Source organism: Ranitomeya variabilis, chromosome 5 (assembly GCF_051348905.1).
Source record: "Ranitomeya variabilis isolate aRanVar5 chromosome 5, aRanVar5.hap1, whole genome shotgun sequence".
Taxonomy (NCBI): Eukaryota; Metazoa; Chordata; class Amphibia; order Anura; family Dendrobatidae; genus Ranitomeya; species Ranitomeya variabilis.
Window position 1 is genome coordinate 473329283 of NC_135236.1, and position 24744 is coordinate 473354026.

A 24744-nucleotide genomic window follows, 5' to 3' on the forward strand; every position below is an offset into this window, starting at 1 on the left:
CCGATGTTTACCCTGGTTACCAGCGTAAAAGTAAAAAAAACAAACAGTACATGCTCACCTGCTCGTCCCCCAGCGTCTGCTTCCTGACACTGACTGAGCTCCGGCCCTAACAGCACAGCGGTGACGTCACCGCTGTGCTTTCACTTTCACTTTAGGGCCGGCGCTCAGTCAGTGTCAGGAGGCAGACGCTGGGGGACGCGCAGGTGAGCATGTACTGTTTGTTTTTTTTACTTTTACGCTGGTAACCAGGGTAAACATCGGGTTACTAAGCGCGGCCCTGCGCTTGGTAACCCGATGTTTACCCTGGTTACCAGTGTAAAACATCGCTGGTATCGTTGCTTTTGCTTTCAAACACAACGATACACAGCGATCGGACGACCAAATAAAGTTCTGGACTTTATTCAGCGACCAGCGACATCACAGCAGGATCCTGATCGCTGCTGCGTGTCAAACGAAACGATATCGCTAGCCAGGACGCTGCAACGTCACGGATCGCTAGCGATGTCGTTTCGTGTGAAGGTACCTTTAGACTTTAAACTTGGACTTCTGAAAGGCAGATTTTAATGGACTCAGAAAGAGGTTAGGAAAGAAAATGATCTAGATAAGGGAACTGAAGGTAAACTAATCAAATTTTCAGATGATGCAAAGCTAGAAGGGATATGTAATACTAGAGAAGACCGGGAAAGAATTCAGAAGGAACAATGGGCAGCGACTAATAGTATTTAATACACTTGGGTAAACTAATACTAATCACAGACTGCACATGAATTAACAGTGTGATGCAGCAGCAAAAAAGGCAAACAGTTCTAGGATGTATTAGGACAGTGTTCCCCAACTCCGGTCGCCACCAGCAGGTCTTGTTTTCAGGATTTCCTTAGTATTGCACAGGTGATAATTGCATCACCTGCACAGGCAAGCATTCAATGACCTGTGCAATACTAAGGAAATCCTGAAAACATGACCTGTTGGTGGCTCTTGAGGACCAGAGTTGGGGCACACTGTATTAAGGGAAGCACAGAGTGCCCCTCTACTCCTCCTTCATCAGGCCTCATCTGGGATACTGTGTCTAGTTCTCGGCACAACATTTTAAAAAAGACATTGAAAAACTGGAGCAAATTCTGAGAAAAGCTACCAGGATGATAAGCAGAGTGCAAGGTATGTGCTATGAGGAACAATTAAAGGATCTGAGAATGTTTAGTTTGCAAAAAAAAAGGATAAGAGGAGATTTAATAGCTGTCCACAAATATCTGAAGGGATGTCACAGTGTAGATGGATCATCCATATTCTCATTTGCACATGGAAACACAAGAAGCAATGGAGTGAAACTGAAAGGGAGAAGATACAGATTAGATATTAGAAAAACTTTTTGACAGTGAGGGTAACCAATGAGTGGAACAGGCTGCCACGAGAGCTGGTGAGTTCTCCTTCAATGGAAGTGTTCAATCAGAGGCTGGACAGACATCTGTCTGAGATGTTTTCGTGAATTCTGCACTGCATTGAGCAGGGGGTTGGACATGATGACCCTTTCAGTCCCTTCCAACTCAAACATTCTTTGATTCTATGATTCTGTTGCTTGTTCACCAGTTGTCCTTCATGAGAAGAATTTAATCCCTGAATACTGGAAACACCCGATCTGACCATCTCATCACAGTTTGGCCTTGTCTGTACACTTGCCATTTTTTCCTGCATCCCAAACATCAACTATAAAAGTTTCAGTTCACCTGGTGCCTGATATATAGTATAAGTATACCCATTTCTGAATACATACTGTTGAATCAAGATAATAAAGGCTATTAAGGTTTCCTGTCAGTGGTTCACTGTTCTGTCTGATCAGCTTACATATCCTACTATCAGTGTTATGGATTTGTATCACTCTATACCCCATGGGCTTGGTAGTTCTTCATGTACTTTTCAAACAATGCTCCTAAACCTATAGGACATTCTGGGCATGAGTACTATGTACAGCACTACTTATACCAGATCTCAGCAGGCATGAGAAGCAGACTAGCAGAATACATTTACTGTGACTGAAATGTCATGTCTGCTAGCACCAGTATAACCTGAAACAAATGTGGAAGCAAGACAAGCTGGTGACATCTGAAATTATACTTTTTTCGCCGCAGAAAGCTAAACTACTGTGACAGTGTTTCCGAGCCATTTCTATTTATTGCATTTCAGCTCTTTTGCCTGTGGCTACAGTGCAAAGACATCCTGCTTCTGTCCTATTCAGAGAGAAGTTAGGTACACATGACACAAGAAGTTATGTGAAGATATGTTTGCTTAGGTAGCCTTTCAGTAACTTTTAGATGCAAGAATGCCTGAATACAAATAAGAAGACATTATAAATGTGAAACGCACCATAAATCAAATGCTTATTTATTATTATGTATTATTAAATCTCTAGTCAATCAATAAAATGTAAAGGCCAGTAGGATGTTTTCTGCAACCTGATTAAATACCTTGTCCAAAGCAAGCTACACTCTTCAACACTGTAATTGCTACACCAAGAGCGAAAAGTTGTGGAGTTATGGAAATCACAGCATCGTTAGACATGTTTATGATATCTAAATGGAAACAACATTTTTAAAATATCTCAATTTATTCAGTTTTGAGTATGAGTACCATGTTCAGAAATACACTTTTCAATGCATTGTTTACATGGTCTCCAGACCAATCTCCATCTGTCACTGCATCTAGGCCAAAAGCGGGACTAATCATTGAAGAATACAGACTTCTATTACAACTTTTACTGCCATCTTAATAAATAATAATAATGTTTATTTATAGAGCCCTAACGTGTTCCGAAGCGCTTTCAATTAACCAAGGACATGTACAGACAATAAAAACAATACAATGTAACACATATCAACATTTACAGGAGTGATGATTGTGCTTGCAAGCTTACAGTCTATAAGGAAATAGGGGGACACAATAGGTAGAATGTGCTGTTATGTGTGGTCCGGCCGTCATAATAAATAAAGGTAATAATTAATAAGAGCCATCTTGCTGTAGACAATGATAGTACTTGAAGGCAGTGATATGAGGTCAATGAAGAGGCCTTCAAAAGGGAACATCACACCAGTCTTTCTCCTGGGATTGTGGTGTGAGACCGCATAATGTACAGTAGCTTAGTATTACATTGATTTAGTCATGGAACCAGTGGTATCGCTATTTCGCCAAAGAGTCACAGGAACCGTGTTGCTTGTGCTACTATGATGAGCCTGTATGGCCTATACCATGGCCTGCAGTGTCTCTGGACTTGTTTCTCATGGAGCATATCTGGGAAGTCATTGCTCAGCAATTGCAAATGAAGCTGGCAGCATAAGATCTTGATGATTTCTGTACCTAAGTGCATTCGGGGTGGCAGAACATTTCTCCGACAACCATTAATAACTTTAATGATAGCATGCCAAGGCGTGTAACTGCATGTATTTTCGCAAATGGCGCTCATACTCAAAATTAAATAATGAAGATGTTTTAAAAATATTGTTTCCATCTATTTATCACTTACATATCATAAACATGTCTATCAATCTTGTGCTTTCCATAATTTCATGACTTTTTCTTCATGCTGTTGCCATTTCACTGTTGAGGAATGTATGAAAGTAATCAGGAAATATGACAAAAGTAGTTTATTTTTCTAGCTATTGACCCAATCTGTCTTACTTTTTTGGTCACCTAAAACTAGACATTTTTAGGCTCTAACCTTGTGAGGTAGATTGATTATCTCCTAATTCAGTGGTGGATTGACCACTTGGAATAAGAAATCTATAGTTTGGATTCATTGCTGGGTTCCAGTTTTGTCTGTGACATAAGAGCCGTTGTTCGCGCCTGTATTGTGGCGCTGCACTGACAGTTCTCAGACCTTTTTAACCTGAATTGCTGTTCTCACATACAGTAAGTGTAATGTTTTAGGAAATCCTGAAACCAGGGAAAATGAGTCATTCTGTCTAAGTTGAGCTTGCCAAAAAGTCTTTTTATATAATTGTGATAGACCAGGAACAAAACTGAATTGTACACTACTCAACAAGGGGTGGAATCTGTTACAACCAATATTTCTAATTGGTATGCTTTGGTACCATATGCAAAAATATGCATATTGTATAATAAAAAAGTGTAAAATATATAATATATAAAATGATTAATAATAATAAATATATAATATATAAAATATGTATAAAATATACCTTTAGTGGACAGCAAAATCTGTGTGGTTTATATCCCCTCCAAATCCTCAGAGATAACAGTTTGCCCAATCATATTTGAAGATCTAGGATAATAAAGTGTAGGTGTTGCACTGAGTACAAAGTAAGTGAAGTGAATGTGAAGACAGCAGACAGTAGTGACACATGCTCCTCAGGGATAATAATGAGATAAGTGGGCATGAAATCTTGGCATGTATCTCTTTAGCACAGTTGAACAGGGCATGCTATGATACTGAACTGAAAGTGGAGCAGGGAGTAGAAAGACCTTTGGTGACATTAATGTACAGACAAAAATGTTGAATTATGTACAAACCTTTCGTAAGAAGCGGCTCGAAAGAGAAATGAGACTGTGCTGTTGTTGTTAATGTCGGGGTGAAGTTCAAGGTTTTGTCTTTTCTTGATCGTGATTTATTCTGATTTCCACCAGGCTCATTCAGGAAGAAAAGGAATCTACAGAACTAAGGGCAGAGGAGATAGAGAACAGAGTAGCCAGCGTTAGTTTGGAAGGTCTTAACTTGGCAAGAATTCACCCAGGTACTTCGATTACTGGTTCAGTGACTGCCTCCTCCTTAGCCAGCTCATCACCTCCAAGTGGACATTCCACTCCCAAGCTCACACCACGCAGCCCTGCAAGAGAGATGGATCGTATGGGAGTAATGACACTAGTAAGTTACTTGTTTTAACATGAAAGTGCAATATCAAAGCTGAATGGGGTTTCATATTGTATTTTTTTTAAATAAATTGGCAAATTTGGCAATATTTTATTTTTTAACATATAACAATCTGTATTAAATTTAAAAAATAGAAACCTTGTAATTTTCACACTGGCCACTGGGGCTTCTTTAGACTCCAAAATCCTATTGTTTCAGGAAACAACATATGTACATAGCCACAGTAGTCAGATATTAACCCAATCTTTAGTAGTAAAGAGTCTAATAAAGGTGTGCGAAGGTCACTGTGAAAGGAAGGGGAACAGGGTCAGCTGTGACATTGCTTATTGTAATTAGAGGATCCTGTGTTATCAGCTGCATATATGTGTTGTCTCCCATAATAATACTGCCACAGATAATATGGAGCCTTGCTGAACACTCTTCTCAAAAGGACAGGAAATATGAGATTAAAAGGTCTCATCTCATTGGCCAGTGTGAAAATTTCAATATTACCAATTTTGTTTTATTAATAAAGATTGTGGTATGTAATAAAATAAAAAAAAAAAGATTTTTTTTAAATGCTTGTAGCACAAAACTTATTTAACCCCTTTCCGACATCGGGTGTAATAGTACTCCGATGTGGGAGGACTCCCTCCCTTTGATGTGGGCTCCGCTGCTGAGCCCATATCTTTTCCGGCACATGTCTCTGACAGCGGCATTTAATGTGCTCTTCCTGCAAGTGCACCAAAAATGCCGCCCATCGGTGGCCCCGTCACGTGATCGCGGGTCACCGATGGGTTGGCATGACAACCAGAGGTCTCCAGCAGACCTTTATGGTTATCACTGCTGAAGTGCTATGAACGCCGCTTGGTGGTCAGCTCTCATAGCAAGTGAGCAATTCTGCTACATACAGGCGATCTGATCATCATCTGTATGTAGCAGAGCCGATCGGGTTATGGCAGAATTATGTTTTTTTGGTTGCTGCAACATTGCATTTAAATGCAATAACAGGCAATCAAAAGATCATACCTGCACCAAAATTGTATCATTAAAAATTTCAGGTCGTCAAACAAAAAATAAGCTCTCACCCAACCTGAGATCACGAAAAATGGAGACATTACGGGTATCGGAAAATGGTTTATTTTTTTAACATTTGGAATTTTTTTTCACCACTTAAATAAAAAAGAACCTAGACATGTTTGGTGTCTATGAACTCGTAAGGACATGGAGAATCAAAATGGCAGGTCAATTTTACCATTTAGTGAACATGGTAAAAAGAAAAACCAAAAAACACTCTGGGATTGCATTTTAATTTTTTTTCAATTTTACAGCACTTGTTATTTTTTTTCCCGCTTTCAAATACATGACATGGTAAAACCAATGGTGTTGTTCAAAAGTACAACTTGTACCGCAAAAAACAAGCCCTCACATGGCCATTTTGCCAAAAAATAGAAAAGTTATAGCTCTGGGAAGAATTGGAGCCAAAAATGAAAATGCAAAACCAAAAATACCTCTGGTCCTTAAGGGGTTAAATAGTAGGTCAATTTTTCTAGTAACTTTACCTTAAGAGATAAGAGGTTACAAACCACATGGTCAGAACAAAATAATCGATGGATTTGACTGTTAACTCTTTCTTCAGTCTGCAATGTACAGTGATGTATACCGGCAGTAAAAACAAAACAGTATAAAATTTTAAATAAAAACCCTATTATAAAAAATGCTTAAAAGACAAAAACAAATTTAAAGGACTCAATATTAATAAATACCGCGCTCCAAGGGTTTAAAAATAGTTGGAAATAAACCAAAAGTTAGATGCTGATTCACTTTGGACCGGTAAATTTAGCAGCATATAGGGGAGTGTACAGCACTATTGTCAAAACAGCCGTTGGCTACAACCAATATAACCAACAGTTTGAAGTAGCTTACAGTTAATACGTGCCTTAAATACAATTAGAATAATCGGCTGATAACCCACATACCATACTGGTTTCGCTGCTTGCTTAAGGTGAAAAATGGTCCCAGATGTGTAAGGTGCTCTACCGCGGTGGACCGAGGGAGGTGGTCCTTTGGGAGCGGTGGCGATAAGCAGGAAGCACGCCGATACCGCTTATCCAGCGAGAAGACCGGGTACCGCTGCACAGTACAGAGCCAGGAACTGTCCCGGCCGGAGACGATCCTGGTTGTACTGGAATAATGGCCGGCGCTGCTAGGCAGCGTGTGACGTCACAGGCCTACGGAGTCTCGTTTGGGACACAAAGCAAACCAACGCGTTTTGGAGTGTACCGCACTCCTTCCTCAGGGTTACCGCCCCAACTGACTGACTCCGTATTTAAGCGCATCCAGCAAACACCCGCTGTGCGCCAATTGTTAACTCTGTACGTCCCGGTCTCTCTCAAGTGTGCATGCTGGAGTAATGACCAACCGCCCTCAAAATATCATAATAAGTAGTGCCTCCACTTTACATGGGGCATTGTACTGGTGAGTCATTGTTTGCAGGAGCTAAAGAGATAATCTCATTGACTCCCACAAAGGACCAACTTAATTGAATAAATAAACATATATAGTAATAGGGTAAAATTGACATACCCTCCTTTAGCAAATCTAAAATACGTATCTCACGTAGTTAACTTTTATTATAGTTAATTTTTATTATAATTACAGCACTTGTTATTTTTTTTTCCCGCTTTCAAATACATGACATGGTAAAACCAATGGTGTTGTTCAAAAGTACAACTTGTACCGCAAAAAACAAGCCCTCACATGGCCATTTTGCCAAAAAATAGAAAAGTTATAGCTCTGGGAAGAATTGGAGCCAAAAATGAAAATGCAAAACCAAAAATACCTCTGGTCCTTAAGGGGTTAAATAGTAGGTCAATTTTTCTAGTAACTTTACCTTAAGAGATAAGAGGTTACAAACCACATGGTCAGAACAAAATAATCGATGGATTTGACTGTTAACTCTTTCTTCAGTCTGCAATGTACAGTGATGTATACCGGCAGTAAAAACAAAACAGTATAAAATTTTAAATAAAAACCCTATTATAAAAAATGCTTAAAAGACAAAAACAAATTTAAAGGAGTTATCAGTGGCTGTATTATTTTTGCGCATGGGGCTATGATCTTATAGGCAGATAGTTACTACCGCTCATGCTGGTGATTCTGCGCCTTCCACTGATGTCACATCAACAGAGCAGCATCTTCTCTTCTGCTTTGTTGACAAGGTGATTCTGCTGATATAATTTTGATTGATGGATTGCTTCTGCCTGCCTAACTGTGGGGAGCCGGCTGTCAATCAGCACGACGTCTGCAGTGACGACCCCATTGAGCAGAGCAGTCTGGACCGAGATCTTGCTGAGAATCTGCCTCCAGAGCTTATTGTATGTGAAAGGGGGCATTACCAGTGTGAGACATGTAATGACTGACAGTCTGTTCTACTTTTTACATGTCTCACACTAGTAATGCCCACTGTTAATTTAAAATAAGCTCTGGAGGCAGATTGTCAAGAAGATCTTTGTCCAGCCATAGATCTTACCAGCTGATTTACATATAAAGAAAAATGTGGCTTTTTCGGGACTAACACACTGGATAGCAGATATAAATGTATCATTTTATTCCACTCTCTATGAGCTACATACCCATATCGACAGCGTATGAGGGTTGATCCTACTGTTTGATTCCCTTTAACCCCTTAATACATATGATGAACATTTATGTCATCTATTGTGTTGCTTATTTTATTAGCCATAATGTGCCTCTAACAGCGGCATTTAACACGCCGGCAGGTTGGCATGTCATTCCACGCTCCCATTGGCGCGCTCGTGACATGATTACAGGACGCTGATGGTCTGCATAACAGCCGAGGGTCTGCTGAAGACCTCTGCTTGTCATAACGATTTTCCTGTGAAAGGCAACCTATAGCTGGCGGTCATAGGGGAGATCGTGATTTTCACTGTACATAGCGGTGCTGGTGCACTGCTATGTATAGTACAAGAGATCAGATGATCGCAGGTTCAAATCCTCTGAGGGGACAATTAAGTACAGTAAATAGTAACAAAAAAAAGTTTTAAAAAATAAAAGAAATACAACATTTCTATTCACCCCCCTTTTGCCCCATTAAAAATAGAATAATTACAAGGAAAAAAACACATATTTGGAAATGCTGTGTTTGTAAAAGTCTGATCTATAAAAGTATAAAATAAATTAATCCGATCGGTAAATGGCATAACAAGAAAAAAAATTGAGAACCAGAATTTCGATTTTGTGCCCCCAATAAAATGCAATAAGAGGCAATCAGCAAAACATCGTATCTACCACAAAATGGTATCAGTAAAAAGGTCAGCTCAAGGTGCAAAACATAAGTCCTTCACTCAGCCGCATAACTCGAAAATTTAAAACATTATGCAGCAGAAAATGTCATCACAAGCAAAAAATTTTAATTTTTTTTACAAATTTCCATTTTTTTCCCCCCATTTTAATAAAAAAAATTGCATGTTTGGTATCTCCGTAATCACACTTACCAGGAGAATCATATTGTCAGGTTTTACCGTATTTACGTGGTGAATTAAAAAACAAAAAACTATATAAACTATCTACTGGCCGCTGCCCTGTACTGGACAGATCATATATCACAAATCTCCAGCAATACAGTAAACTATGATTAATCCTTACAATGTCGACGGAAAGATAAAAAAAGTTGTGGTTCTTGGAAGTATTGGAGGAAAAAACTAAGATGAAAAAACCCCAAAAATCGTCCAGTCATGAAGGAGTTAAGGAATGTATGCAGAAGTGCAATATTTTTGTAGGGCGAAATCTTTTAATTTTTAATACCCGACTGTATTATTATTATTATTTATTATTATAGCGCCATTTATTCCATGGCGCTTGACATGTGAGGAGGGGTATACATAATAAAAACAAGTACAATAATCTTAAACAATACAAGTCACGAGTGGTAAAGTAGGAGAGAGGACCCTGCCCGCGAGGGCTCACAATCTACAAATCTAAATTTACATTTTGTCTTATTGGTCTTTTAAACCTTATTTTTATTTCTTCCCAATTTAGCCTAGTGACTTGCGGAAACACCGGAGAAAGGTATGTGTGTTACATTTTCTGTTACCATATAGTTAGATTTTAGAATGATGGCAGTGTAAGTTAACAGACTTGCCTGACCCCATATACTGAGAAATTCTTTTTCTTGCTGCTCTCTGCTCTGGGATCCACAATGAGGTTTAAAAATGGTAGTTCTCTAAAAGGGGTTGTCCACTTGAAAAAAAAACGGTATATACAGTATATATATACATATATTTATTTATTTATACCTTCTACTTTAATCATTTTAAGATTTGCGCCCTGATCGCAAGATTTGAGGGTTGTTTGCTTGGTTTGGGAGTTCAATTTCCAGTCTATGACTGACACAGGAGAGTTTCCAGTGTCAGCAATTGGCCAGTGCTGTTTTAGGAGTTGAATACTTGACTGGCGTATTTCAGTTACTGGTGTAATTCCATTTTTCTGTCTATGCATCTGATGTCTAGCTATTGAAATATGCCATTATTGTTTTACATTTCACATACAGCACCAATGAGTAAATTGAAAAGTCCCCCATATACAGTACATTAGATGACTGTTGGCCAAATGATGGTGAAGATGATCGTTCGGCCTGCAGCTATCTCGGCCGTCTCTCCCATATACAGGAGCACTTCATTGTCCGGTCACCTGTGTTCTCTATGAGACATGTCTGGTGACGGCATATTTCAGGGAGCACAAAAGGATTGGCGATCCGAAATTGGACATACAAAATCCTTAACTTCTCGTTAATAAAATCTCCAGGGCTTCCATACACATTAGACTGTCAGCTGAACATGAAATATATAATATATAAATTATATATTTATAATGCTAACACATCAAAAGAAATGTTTTGAAGTGGACCATGACTTGAATAGTATGCATTAAGCTGAAGTGGTGGATGCAGGCAGCCCTAATGTTATCTATAACCCCTTGGCGACACCTTAGGTGTCAATTGTGAAAGTTTAAATCTCCCTATTCCTCCGAACATAAATATTAAAATGTAAGTAATACATCTACATATTTGGTATCACTGTGTGCATAGCTGTTGGATCTACTAAAACATGTATTCCAATTGGTGAAAGCAGAAATGAAAAAAAAAAGGAAATGGAAGAGTAAATGTAATTCACTTAACCTAAAAAGTTTTAATAAAAAGTTATCAGAAAGTTGTATGGACCCTAAAAAGCTACCAATATAAATTACAGTACTGGAAAATTATTACTTTAGGTTATTTCTGCTAAAGGGGGATGTGCACGCTATTCATGGGGCGTACTTAAATTTCGCAAACTGCTTTTGCATTTTGGCCTAGATTTTGATAAATAATGACATGGTAAAATTTATCATGCGTTGTTATTTCTCTGAAGTTATATTACCTAATTTTAGAAGGGCATGATTAGTTTTTGTCATGGACTTATAAATAAGCAATATACAAGTGCTTGTCACAAAATTAGAATATCATCACAAAGTTAATTTATTTCAGTTCTTCAATACAAAAAGTGAAAACTCATATATTATATAGAGTCATTACAAACTATTTCAAGTGTTTACACAAACAACAAAGCGATCCGCACCACTAATGCACCCAAGGCATAAAGATCCACTTTTATATCAATAACGGTGCAGGCGTATGTACCTGGACTCTCGGGTGCCAGAAATCAACAGCACTAATAGTCCAAGTAAGAAAAAGAAATGGATGGCACTCACCAGTCTGTAAAATCCAAGGCTTATTTCAATGCTTAAAGCATCTTCAGCGGGAGAATGGGAAGTGGAGTGTGAGGATGACGACGGCCGTTTCTCGCAATTGCGCTTCTATGGGTCATGAGTTGCTTGAAGTCTAGTGTGACGTGTCCACAATCAATGATGGTTTTGGGAGTCATGTCATCTGCTGGTGTAGGTCCACTGTGTTTTACCAAAGTTAGCACAGTCGTCTACCAGGAAATTTTAGAGCACTTCATGCTTCCCTCTGCCAACAAGCTTTTTGAAGATGGAAATTTTATTCTCCAGCAGGACTTGGCACCTGTCCACACTGCCAGAAGCACCAATACCTGGTTTAAAAACAACAGTATCACTGTGCTTGATTGGACAGCAAACTCGCCTGACCTTAACACTATAGAGAACCTATGGGGTATTGTCAAGAGGAAGATGGGAGACACCAGACCCAACAATGTAGATGAGCTGAAGGCTGCAATCAAAGTAACCTGGGCTTCCATAATACCTCAGCGGTGCCACAGTCTGATCCCCTCCATGCCACGCCGCATTGATGCAGTAATTGATGCAAAAGGAGCCCAGACCAAGTATTGAGTGCATTTACTGAACATACACTTCAGTAGGCCAACATTTCGGATTTTAAAATATTTTTTAAAGCTGGTGTTATAAAGTATTCTAATTTACTGAGATAGTGACTTTTGGGTTTTCATTGGCTGTAAGCCATAATCATCAACATTAACAGAAATAAACACTTGAAATAGATCACTCTGTTTATAATGACTCTATAGAATATATCAGTTTCACTTTTTGTATTGAAGAAATGAAATAAATAAACTTTTTAATGATATTCAAATTTTATGAGAAGCCCCTGTGTATGTATGTATGTATATATATATATATATATGTATATATATATATATATATATATATATATTTTTTTTTTTATTTTTTTTTATTTGAAATCAATGTAACACAAGAACAGTAGGTCCTTATCACTGAAATGTTCATGTATCTCCTGACATTTTGATAGAATAATAAAGGTTCCATAGATAAAGCTTTATTGAATTTGTTCTTCGTCTAGATTGCAATTGTAGAGGAAGATGGCCGGGAAGATAAAGCCACGATAAAATGTGAAACCTCCCCTCCTTCAACACCGCGTGCTCTCAGGATGACTCATACTCTACCATCTTCATATCACAATGATGCCAGAGGGTGAGATATGGACATTTTCAGGCTTAATAAGTTGCTTTCTCTTGGCTTTCAAATATGAAGTAAAAGTCCACATTTATCAAAATTTTACAATGTAATGAAAAGTTTACTGCTTTTATATTGTTTTGTTTTTTACAGTTTTTTATTGAACAACATAGACATGGAATATGGAATTAAAAAGTGTAACAATACTTGTCATCTACGGTATTTACAAAACCATAGGGATAAAAAAAAAATCACAACAGTCAGACCCTTTTATACTGTCAAAGTACCTGATAGACACTTAAGGTACCTTCACACGAAACGACTTTACAACGAGAACGACAACGATCTGTGACGTTGCAGCGTCCTGGCTAGCGATATCGTTGTGTTTGACACGCAGCAGCGATCTGGATCTCGCTGTGATATCGCTGGTCGTTGAATAAAGTTCAGAACTTTATTTGGTCGTCAGACCGGCGTGTATCGTCAGGTTTGACACCAAAAGCAACGATACCAGCGATGTTTTACGCTGGTAACCAGGGTAAATATCGGGTTACTGTTGTGAACTATACTTTTTGGCTCCCTCCTGTGGTCACTAGTGATTTGGCACTTGGATTGTCTTTTACCAGGTTTGTGCTCACCTGCTTCGTTAGGCCTGGGGTGTTGCTATTTAAACTTCCTGGATTCTCAGTCCAGTGCCTGGCTTCGTTGTAATCAGTTCACTTCTGTTTGCTCCTGTCTTCAGGTCCTGGTTCTTTGCAAGATAAGCTAAGTCCTGCTTTCGTACTCTTGATCATTTGCATTGTTCATATTTTTTGTCCAGCTTGTACTATATGTGATTCCTGTTATTGCTGGAAGCTCTAGGGGGGCTGATATTCTCCCCCCACACCGTCAGTCGGTTTGGGGGTTCTTGGATATTCAGCGTGGATATTTTGCAGGGTTTTTTGCTGACCATATAAGTCTTCTTACTATATTCTGCTATTAGTCAGTGGGCCTCTCTTTGCTAAATCTAGTTCATTCTTACGTTTGTCTTTTCTTCTTACCTCACCGTTATTATTTGTTGGGGGCTTGTATTACTTGGGGTCTTTTCTCTGGAGGCAAGAGAGGTCTTATTTTCCCTGATAGGGGTAGTTAGTTCTCCGGCTGGCGCGAGACGTCTAGAATCAACGTAGGCACGTTCCCCGGCTACTGTTAGTGTTTGCGCTAGGATCAGGTATATGGTCAGCCTAGTTACCACTTCCCTATGAGCTGGTATTTATGTTTTGCAGACTTTGCTGTAATCCTTGAGGTCCCCTGCCATTGGGATCATAACAGTAAGCCAGGCCGATAAATAGTTAATGCATTGCTGAAGTGGGATTAAAAGAAAAGAAGTTCTGAGTTGTTTTTTTTTTTTTTTTCTTCCTCCCCTTTATCTCTGAGTGGCTTGAAGCTTTGCTGCAGACATGAATGTTCAGACCTTGATTACTAGTGTGGATCAGCTTGCTGCACGTGTGCAGGGCATTCAGGATTTTGTTGTTAGCAGTCCTATGTCAGAGCCTAAGATACCTATTCCTGAGCTGTTCTCTGGAGATCGATTTAAATTTAGGAATTTTAGGAATAATTGTAAATTGTTTCTATCTTTGAAACCTCGTTCGTCTGGAGATTCAGCTCAGCAAGTTAAAATTATTATCTCCTTCTTGCGTGGCGACCCTCAGGATTGGGCTTTCTCGTTAGCGCCAGGAGATCCTGCATTGGCGGATGTTGATGCGTTTTTTCTGGCGCTCGGATTGCTTTATGAGGAGCCTAATCTTGAAATTCAGGCAGAAAAAGCTCTACTGGCCATCTCTCAGGGCCAGGATGAAGCTGAGGTGTACTGCCAAAAATTTCGGAAATGGTCCGTGCTTACTCGATGGAATGAATGTGCTCTGGCCGCAAATTTCAGAAATGGCCTTTCTGAAGCCATTAAGAATGTGATGGTGGGTTTTACAATTCCTACAAGTCTGAATGATTCTATGGCACTGGCTATTCAGATTGATCGGCGTTTGCGGGAGCGCAAATCCGCTAAACCTCTGGCGGTGTTGTCTGAACAGACACCTGTCTCAATGCAATGCGATAGAATCCTGACTAGAACCGAACGACAAAATCATAGACGTCAGAATGGGCTGTGTTTTTACTGTGGTGATTCTACACATGTTATATCAGCATGCTCTAAACGCCTAACCAAGGTTGTCAGTCCTGTCACCATTGGTAATTTGCAGCCTAAATTTATTTTGTCTGTGACTTTAATTTGTTCATTGTTTTCCTACCCTGTTATGGCATTTGTGGATTCAGGTGCTGCCCTGAGTCTTATGGACTTGTCGTTTGCCAAGTGCTGCGGTTTTGTCCTGGAGCCTTTAAAGGTTCCGATTCCTCTCAGAGGAATTGATGCTACGCCACTGGCGGTAAATAAACCGCAGTATTGGACACAAGTGACCATGTGCATGACTCCTGAACATCGGGAGGTGATTCGTTTTCTTGTTCTGCATAAAATGAATGATTTGGTCGTTTTAGGTCTGCCATGGTTACAGACCCATAATCCTGTTTTGGATTGGAAGGCTATGTCTGTCTCAAGTTGGGGTTGTCAGGGAATTCATTGCGATTCTTCGCCGGTGTCTATTGCTACTTCTACTCCTTCAGAACTTCCTGAGTATTTGTGTGACTATCAGGATGTATTCAGTGAGTCCAGGTCCAGTGCTCTTCCTCCTCATAGGGACTGTGACTGCGCTATAGATTTGATTCCTGGCAGTAAATTTCCTAAGGGACGATTATTTAATTTGTCTGTACCCAAGCATGCCGCGATGCGTTCTTATGTCAAGGAGTCTTTGGAGAAGGGGCATATTCGTCCATCCTCTTCCCCTCTCGGTGCGGGATTCTTTTTTGTGGCCAAGAAAGACGGGTCTTTGAGACCTTGTATAGACTATCGGCTTCTAAATAAAATCACTGTTAAGTTTCAGTATCCGTTGCTGCTATTGTCAGACTTGTTTGCTCGGATTAAGGGCGCCAAGTTGTTCACCAAGATAGATCTTCGTGGTGCGTACAACCTTGTGCGCATTAGGCAGGGAGATGAATGGAAAACTGCATTCAATACGCCCGAAGGTCATTTTGAATACTTGGTGATGCCCTTTGGGCTCTCTAATGCCCCTTCAGTGTTTCAGTCCTTTATGCATGATATCTTCCGGAAGTATCTGGATAAATTTTTGATTGTGTATCTTGATGATATTCTAGTTTTCTCGGATGATTGGGATTCTCATGTAAAGCAGGTCAGGATGGTGTTTCAGGTTTTGCGTGATAACGCTTTGTTTGTGAAGGGCTCAAAGTGTCTCTTTGGAGTGCAGAAGGTTTCCTTTTTGGGTTTTATTTTCTCCCCTTCTGCCGTGGAGATGGACCCAGTCAAGGTCCGAGCTATTCATGATTGGACTCAGCCCACGTCTGTTAAGAGTCTTCAGAAGTTCTTGGGGTTCGCTAATTTCTACCGTCGCTTTATCGCTAATTTTTCTAGCGTTGTTAAACCTTTGACGGATATGACCAAGAAAGGTTCTGATGTGGCTAATTGGGCTCCTGCAGCCGTGGAAGCCTTCCAGGAGCTGAAGCGCCGGTTTACTTCGGCACCTGTTTTGTGCCAGCCTGATGTCTCACTTCCCTTTCAGGTTGAAGTGGATGCTTCTGAGATCGGTGCTGGGGCTGTTTTGTCGCAGAGAGGCTCTGGTTGTTCTGTGATGAGACCATGTGCCTTTTTCTCTAGGAAGTTTTCGCCTGCTGAGCGGAACTATGATGTTGGTAATTGGGAGTTGTTGGCCATGAAGTGGGCATTTGAGGAGTGGCGTCATTGGCTCGAGGGTGCTAAGCATCGTGTGGTGGTCTTGACTGATCACAAAAATCTGATGTATCTCGAGTCTGCTAAGCGCCTGAATCCTAGACAGGCTCGTTGGTCATTGTTTTTCTCTCGTTTTGACTTTGTGGTCTCATACCTGCCTGGTTCGAAGAATGTTAAGGCTGATGCTCTCTCTAGGAGCTTTGTGCCTGACTCTCCTGGAGTCTCAGAGCCAGCTGGTATTCTTAAAGAGGGAGTGATCGTATCGGCCATATCTCCGGATTTGCGACGTGTGTTGCAGAGATTTCAGGCTGGTAGACCTGACTCGTGTCCACCCGACAGACTGTTTGTTCCTGATAAATGGACCAGCAGAGTCATTTCCGAGGTTCATTCCTCGGTGTTGGCAGGGCATCCGGGAATTTTTGGTACCCGAGATTTGGTGGCTAGGTCCTTTTGGTGGCCTTCCTTGTCACGGGATGTGCGGTCATTTGTGCAGTCCTGTGGGACTTGTGCTTGGGCTAAGCCTTGTTGTTCTCGTGCTAGCGGGTTGCTTTTGCCCTTGCCCATCCCGAAGAGGCCTTGGACGCACATTTCCATGGATTTCATTTCTGATCTTCCGGTGTCTCGGGGAATGTCTGTCATCTGGGTGGTGTGTGATCGTTTTTCCAAGATGGTCCATTTGGTACCCTTGCCTAAGTTGCCTTCCTCTTCCGATCTGGTTCCTTTGTTTTTTCAGAATGTGGTTCGTTTGCACGGCATTCCGGAGAATATCGTGTCCGACAGAGGATCCCAGTTTGTGTCCAGATTCTGGCGATCTTTTTGTGCTAAGATGGGCATTGATTTGTCGCTTTCATCTGCCTTCCATCCTCAGACTAATGGTCAAACGGAGCGAACTAATCAGACACTGGAGGCTTATTTGAGATGTTTTGTTTCTGCGGACCAGGATGATTGGGTGACCTTCTTGCCATTGGCGGAGTTTGCCCTTAATAATCGGGCTAGTTCCGCTACTTTGGTTTCGCCATTCTTCTGCAACTCTGGTTTTCATCCTCGTTTCTCCTCGAGTCATGTTGAGTCTTCTGACTGTCCTGGGGTGGATTCCGTGGTGGATAGGTTGCAGCGGATTTGGAATCATGTGGTGGACAACTTGAAGTTGTCACAAGAGAAGGCTCAGCGTTTTGCCAACCGCCGCCGCGGTGTGGGCCCCCGACTTCGTGTTGGGGATTTGGTTTGGTTGTCTTCTCGGTATGTCCCTCTGAAGGTTTCCTCTCCTAAGTTTAAGCCTCGCTTTATTGGTCCTTATAAAATTTTGGAAGTTCTTAACCCAGTTTCTTTTTGTTTGGATCTTCCGGTGTCGTTTGCCATTCACAACGTGTTCCATAGGTCTTTGTTACGGCGGTACGTTGTGCCTGTGGTTCCTGCTGTTGAGCCTCCTGCTCCGGTGTTGGTTGAGGGCGAGTTGGAGTACGTGGTGGAGAAGATCTTGGATTCTCGTCTCTCTAGACGGAGGCTCCAGTATTTGGTCAAATGGAAGGGCTATGGTCAGGAGGATAATGCCTGGGTGGCCGCCTCTGATGTTCATGCGGCCGATTTGGTTCGTGCCTTCCACGCTGCTCATCCTGGTCGCCCTGGTGGTCTTGGTGAGGGTTCGGTGACCCCTCCTTAAAGGGGGGGTACTGTTGTGAACTATACTTTTTGGCTCCCTCTTGTGGTCACTAGTGATTTGGCACTTGGATTGTCTTTTACCAGGTTTGTGCTCACCTGCTTCGTTAGGCCTGGGGTGTTGCTATTTAAACTTCCTGGATTCTCAGTCCAGTGCCTGGCTTCGTTGTAATCAGTTCACTTCTGTTTGCTCCTGTCTCCAGGTCCTGGTTCTTTGCAAGATAAGCTAAGTCCTGCTTTCGTATTCTTGATCATTTGCATTGTTCATATTTTTTGTCCAGCTTGTACTATATGTGATTCCTGTTATTGCTGGAAGCTCTAGGGGGGCTGATATTCTCCCCCCACACCGTCAGTCGGTTTGGGGGTTCTTGGATATTCAGCATGGATATTTTGCAGGGTTTTTTGCTGACCATATAAGTCTTCTTACTATATTCTGCTATTAGTCAGTGGGCCTCTCTTTGCTAAATCTAGTTCATTCTTACGTTTGTCTTTTCTTCTTACCTCACCGTTATTATTTGTTGGGGGCTTGTATTACTTGGGGTCTTTTCTCTGGAGGCAAGAGAGGTCTTATTTTCCCTGATAGGGGTAGTTAGTTCTCCGGCTGGCGCGAGACGTCTAGAATCAACGTAGGCACGTTCCCCGGCTACTGTTAGTGTTTGCGCTAGGATCAGGTATATGGTCAGCCTAGTTACCACTTCCCTATGAGCTGGTATTTATGTTTTGCAGACTTTGCTGTAATCCTTGAGGTCCCCTGCCATTGGGATCATAACAGGTTACTAAGTGCAGGGCCACGCTTAGTAACCCGATGTTTACCCTGGTTACCAGCGTAAAAGTAAAAATAACAAACAGTACATACTCACCTGCGCGTCCCTCGGCGTCCGCTTCCTGCTCTGACTGAGCGCCGGCCCTAAAGTGAAAGTACAGCACAGCGGTGACGTCACCGCTCTGCTGTTAGGGCCGGCGCTCACACAGTACAGGAAGCGGACGCCGGGGGACGCGCAGGTGAGCATGTAGTGTTTGTTATTTTTACTTTTACGCTGGTAACCAGGGTAAACATCGGGTTACTAAGCGCGGCCCTGCGCGTAGCAACCCGATGTTTACCCTGGTTACCCGGGGACCTCGGCATCGTTGGTCGCTGGAGAGCGGTCTGTGTGACAGCTCTCCAGCGACCAAACAGCGACGCTGCAGCGATCGGCATCGTTGTCGCTATCGCTGCAGCGTCGCTTCGTGTGAAGGTACCTTTACAGAATAGGAGAATAGCAGATCTGAGAGTTATATGTATAGAACAATCATCTTTGCTTGCGTTTTCTCCTAGAGACATGCATAGGATATGCCAAAGTCCGGCTGAGTTACACAAATGTATATTCTCTCCTGCGAGAGAATTGCATTGATTAATGCTTATGAAACTCAGCTCAAGCTCTATCAGAGTTTGATCAGAGTGTCATCTTAGTGTGATCCGATTCTCTCGCGTGAAAAAATAGCAGCACAGGTGTGGAGAAGATGGGGAACCTAATTTCTCCATCTTCTCCATTCTTTGTGGCCTCGTACACCGGACTGCCCTCAAATGACATCCGAGTGCAGTCCAGTGTTTCACACGCACCTATAGACCTGTATGGTTGTGTGTGATCTGAACTCCTGAGCCACTCTCAGCATGCTGCATTTTTTTTTCTCATAATGAAATCTGCATGAGAAAAAAATAGCTGATCTGCACTGCCCTATAGTATAACATTGGTCACAGTGTTTTCCGATAAAACACCAGATAGCACTCGACAGTGGTATACGCTAATGTGAACGAACCCAAAGCTGAAGGAGGGCAGCTCCCAGCTGAGTAATCTATGGGTTGGAGCGGGATCAATACCCAGACATGATCAAAAATTTGATTATGTCACTATCACAACATTGCAAAAGTGGTAAAAAATTATAATAAATAAAAAAATTATAAATTTGAAGTAAAAAATAAATTGCTACCACTTTTTAACCATTCATTTACATTAGTTTATCTGTTACATGCAGTGTATTCAAAGCACCTATAAGCATCAAGTCTCAAATCAAAGCCTCGTGACATTATTATTATTATTATTATTATTATTTATATAGCACCATTGATTCCATGGTGCTGTACATGAGAAGGAGTTACATACAAATTACAGATATCACTTACAGTAGACAAACTAACAATTTCAGACTGGTACAGAGTGGAGAGGACCCTGCCCTTGCGGGCTTACATTCTACTGGATGGTGGGGAAGGAGACAGTAGGTTGAGGGTTGCAGGAGCTCCGGTGTTGGTGAGGCGGTAGTTCCCGTAGTGGTGAGGAGGCAGCGGGGTCATTGCAGGCTGTAGGCTTTCTTGAAGAGGTTGGTTTTCAGGTTCTGTCTGAAGGATCCGAATATGGTGGATAACTGGACGTGTTGGGCACAGAATTCCAGATGATAGGGGATATTCTGGAGAAGTCTTGGAGGCGGTTGGGTGAGGAGCGAATAAGTGTGGAGGAGAGAAGGAGGTCTTGGGAGGACCGGAGATTACATGAGGGAAGATATCGGGAGATTAGTTCAGAGACATATGGAGGAGACAGGTTATGGATGGCTTTGTAGGTCAATATTAGTAATTTGAACTGGATATGCTGAGGGAATGGGAGCCTGTGAAGAGATTTTCAGAGGGGAGAAGAGGAGGTGTAGCGAGGAGATAGATGTATTAGTCAGGCAGCAGAGTTAAGGATGGACTAGAGAGGTGCAAGAGTGTTAGCAGGGAGGCCACAGAGGAGGATGTTGCAGTAATCAAGGCGGGAGATGATGAGGGCATGCACAAGCATTTTAGTAGATTGAGGGTTGAGGAAAGGACGGATTCTGGAGATATTTTTGAGCTGGAGGCGACAGGAGGTGGAAAGAGCTGGTTATTCCGAGGCAGCGGACTTCCGGAATGGGGGAAAGCATGATGTCATTAATTGTGATAGATAAGGAAGATCTGTTTAGTTTGAGGAAGCGAGAAGAGAAGAAGGATAATATGGCTGATAGACACTCTGGGATTCTGGACAGCAGAGAGGTGACATCTGGGCCAGAGAAGTAGAACTGAGTGTCATCAGCATACAGATGGTACAGAAATCCGTGGGACTTTGAGTTGTCCCAGGCCAAGTGTATAGATTGAGAAGAGTAAGGGTCCTAGAACAGAGCCTTGGGGGACTCCAGCAGAGAGAGGGTGGGATGAGGAGGTAGTGTGGGAGTGGGAGACACTGAATGTGCAGTTGGAAAGGGATGAGGAAATCCAGGATAGGGCGAGGTCTTTGATGCCAAAGGAGGAGAGGATCTGTAATAGGAGGCAATGGTCAACTGTGTCGAAAGCAAAAGTAAGGCCTATGAGGAAGAGTATAGAGTTTTGTCCGTTAGCTTTGGCTGTAAGTAGGTCATTAGTAATTTTGGTCAGGGCAGTCTCAGTGGAATGATGGGGACGAAAACCAGATTGTAGACTGTCAAAGAGCAAGTTAGATGAGAGGAGGGAGGAAAGTTCAGTGTGGACGTGCTGCTCCAGGAGTTTGGAAGCGAAAGGGAGCAGCGATATTGGGCGATAGCTGGACAAAGGGGTTGGGTCAAGGGTTGGTTTTTTACAGATAGTCGTGATTGTGGCATGTTTGAAAGCAGAAGGGAAGGTACCAGAAGTTAGTGATAGGTTGAAGAGATGGGTTAGGGATGGGATAATTGTGGTGGTGAGGTTGGGGAGGAGGTGGGATGGGATGGGGTCTAGTGCACAAGTGGTGAGGTGCGATTTGGAGAGGAGACAATTTAGCTCCCCTTCAGTGATGTTGGACAGGGACCCAGAAACACATACAAACAAACAGAACATCTGATGCACATTTTGCTACTTCATTTATCATTTATCACTTGATACCCATTTCGCTTTAACTACTTCATCCCCAGGATGAAGCATTTGAAGTGAAACATGTATCGGATGTGAAGGGAGCCTGGTACCAGGACAGATACATATTGTAGTTTGTATTTTTAATATTTCTTAAACATGAGGGAGTGATGTTTTAGGTAATTTCTATGCCACTGCACTTTTCAGGATTATTGGGGTGTGTATTTATTGGTGGGTTTGTACCCAATTTGTGCACTTAACAAAATAATTTGCCCACATCATTCCTACTTTTGGTACTCTTGATGGTTCATCTTAAGCTCCTACAATTTATGAGCACATCTATGTACCTGTTTATGTACATTTTCACTGTATCCTGCTGCCCCCATGTGTACGCTGCACACATTGCAGCAATCCAGTTAGAAATTTACGCTGTCCCCCTTGTCTTATGCATACTAGTGAATATTATTATACTAGTGAAAATTATGAAGATTTTCTGTTATTTTCAGAAATGCGGCATTGCCATGGATGGGGCTTGGGCGCCCTTGTATGCCATCATCTTACTGGGGTTCTAGGAAAGGGGTGTTTTTGGTGACAGGGACGTGGAGACCACAGGCCATGTCTAGTGCTGGCTAAGATATATAGATGATTTATTAGCGCGGAGCAGCTCGAGACATTCAGTGGTCAATTCAAGCCAAATCAATTCAACATCAAATTGACCTATAAATATAATACCAAAAAAATGATTTTCTTGACATAAGCATTGTGGTGGATGACAATCAGTCGATACAAACTTATATATACAGGAAATCTATGTTAGTAAATTAATTGCTGCACACGACGTCCGGCCATAATGCGTCCACCAGTAAGGCTGTCCTGGTTGGACAATTGGCCAGGATGAGGCAGATCTGCTCATCTGAGGAGAGATTTGAAGTACACGGTAGGGATCTCAAACTGAGGTTTAAGGTGATGGGGTGGTAGGTGAATCAAAAAGGGATATAGTAAAGCAAAGATGTCCCCAAGTACCAATTTGTTAAGATTTCCTGTAAAATCGAAAAACCGTGACTAAAAGATACGTTTTATTTTAACACATAACCATGAGAGGCACACGATGAGATCCATTTTAGATAAACATTGGTCAGTGTTAAAGATGGATCCAGCTCTAGCACAATCACTCTCTGAATCTCCATTAATGACCTTACGACGGGCGAAAAGACCTTAACGATATCCTTGTGAATAGCCACAATGTACCAAACTTAGCTAACCAACTTTCCTCAAGAGGCTCTATTTTGGGCTGTTTTCCTTGCTGTCACTGTCTCGCCTGTTCCACTATGCTTTGCTGTGCTTCCGTTGAAAGCATGAATTTGATATTAAACATCATATCTCCTTTGGCACACCATATGTTATCTACTATGCAACGTGCGGCTTTTCCCAGGAGTTTTTTAGGTTTGACCTCAAGGGAGCTGAGGATTCTTGTAAAGGAGCGAGTGAGGGACATTTGTGCAGCCAGGACAGTGACTGACAATTCACTTTTGAAAACCTAACTGTCACTTTAAAAAACACCATGGATGCGACCCCCGGTCATTAAAACTTAAGAGGAATTGACGTCATCCACAGAGGTATAGAGGTGATAACATTACCAAATCATTGGCTCAGTGTGAGGCTAGGTGGATCGTTACCTAGGGCACTATGACCCCATTGGGGCTTAACGAGACACTTAGCTTCTCATCCTTTCTGTAGGCATCCACTTCCAGTTCTTTGTCTTCCCCTTTGTATATTTACAGTTTGTAGTAATTTTTGATTGATATTTTATATTTCTTTCTATTTTGCTCTGTATTTCTAACTACCGTAGTATCTCCCCTCATTGTTTGATATTTTGTAGTATGGCGTTTGGTTACATGTACGTATTCTTACATTTGTGTAGTGGTAACAGAGCAGTGATTACAACCTTTCCCCTCTGAGATATTCTTCAAAGTGTAATGAATGCTTTTGGAACAGATATCCGCACCATATAAGAACATTACATGGATATTTGGATTGAATAGAAATGTGCAGTATAAAGACTATTTATTATTATTGTTCTGTGCCTCTAGTCCACTGTTCCTCAATTCCAATCCTCAAGAGCCACCAACAGGTCATGTTTTCAGGATTTCTTTAGTATTGTCCAGGTTATAATTGCATCACCTGGCCAGAAAGAATTCCACCACCAATATTAAGGAAATCTTGAAAGCAATCTGTTGGTGGCTCTTGAGGACTGGAGTGCATGCTGCTTGGAGGGTGGCTGGGTTCGAGTAAACATGCACTGCCCTGCTCGACTCCATTGGCTGAACTCTGATTAGGTGAGTAACACTGAAGGTATTTAAATGGACAAGTTGGGTTGGAAGACAGTGGATCTCTCTCTGATGAAGTATTATGCTTGAAAGATTGCAAAACGCGCGTTGGGACCTCTTTAGGTGGATCTGACCATTGGCACTTATATGAACTAGCACTATGGGTATGAACCTATGAAATGTATGTTGGTCTTTCCCTCTGGAATCTAAAGCACTTTAAGCATGTTAAACATAATACTCTGCACAGAAGCTATGTATGTTAGCGGGG

At 41.6% G+C, this 24744-nt stretch overlaps 1 protein-coding gene across 11 annotated transcripts in view; it reads left to right on the plus strand.

Annotated features, from left to right (window-relative positions):
- Nucleotides 1-24744, plus strand: part of PPFIA2 (PPFI scaffold protein A2) — a 580573-nt gene that overhangs the window by 486226 nt on the left and 69603 nt on the right. For all 11 annotated transcript variants that reach the window (XM_077265481.1, XM_077265479.1, XM_077265480.1 and 8 more), the window contains 3 exons: nt 4633-4870; nt 9917-9946; nt 12708-12838. In XM_077265481.1, coding sequence (XP_077121596.1) covers nt 4633-4870; nt 9917-9946; nt 12708-12838 — 399 coding nt within the window. The remainder of the gene's footprint in view (nt 1-4632; nt 4871-9916; nt 9947-12707; nt 12839-24744) is intronic.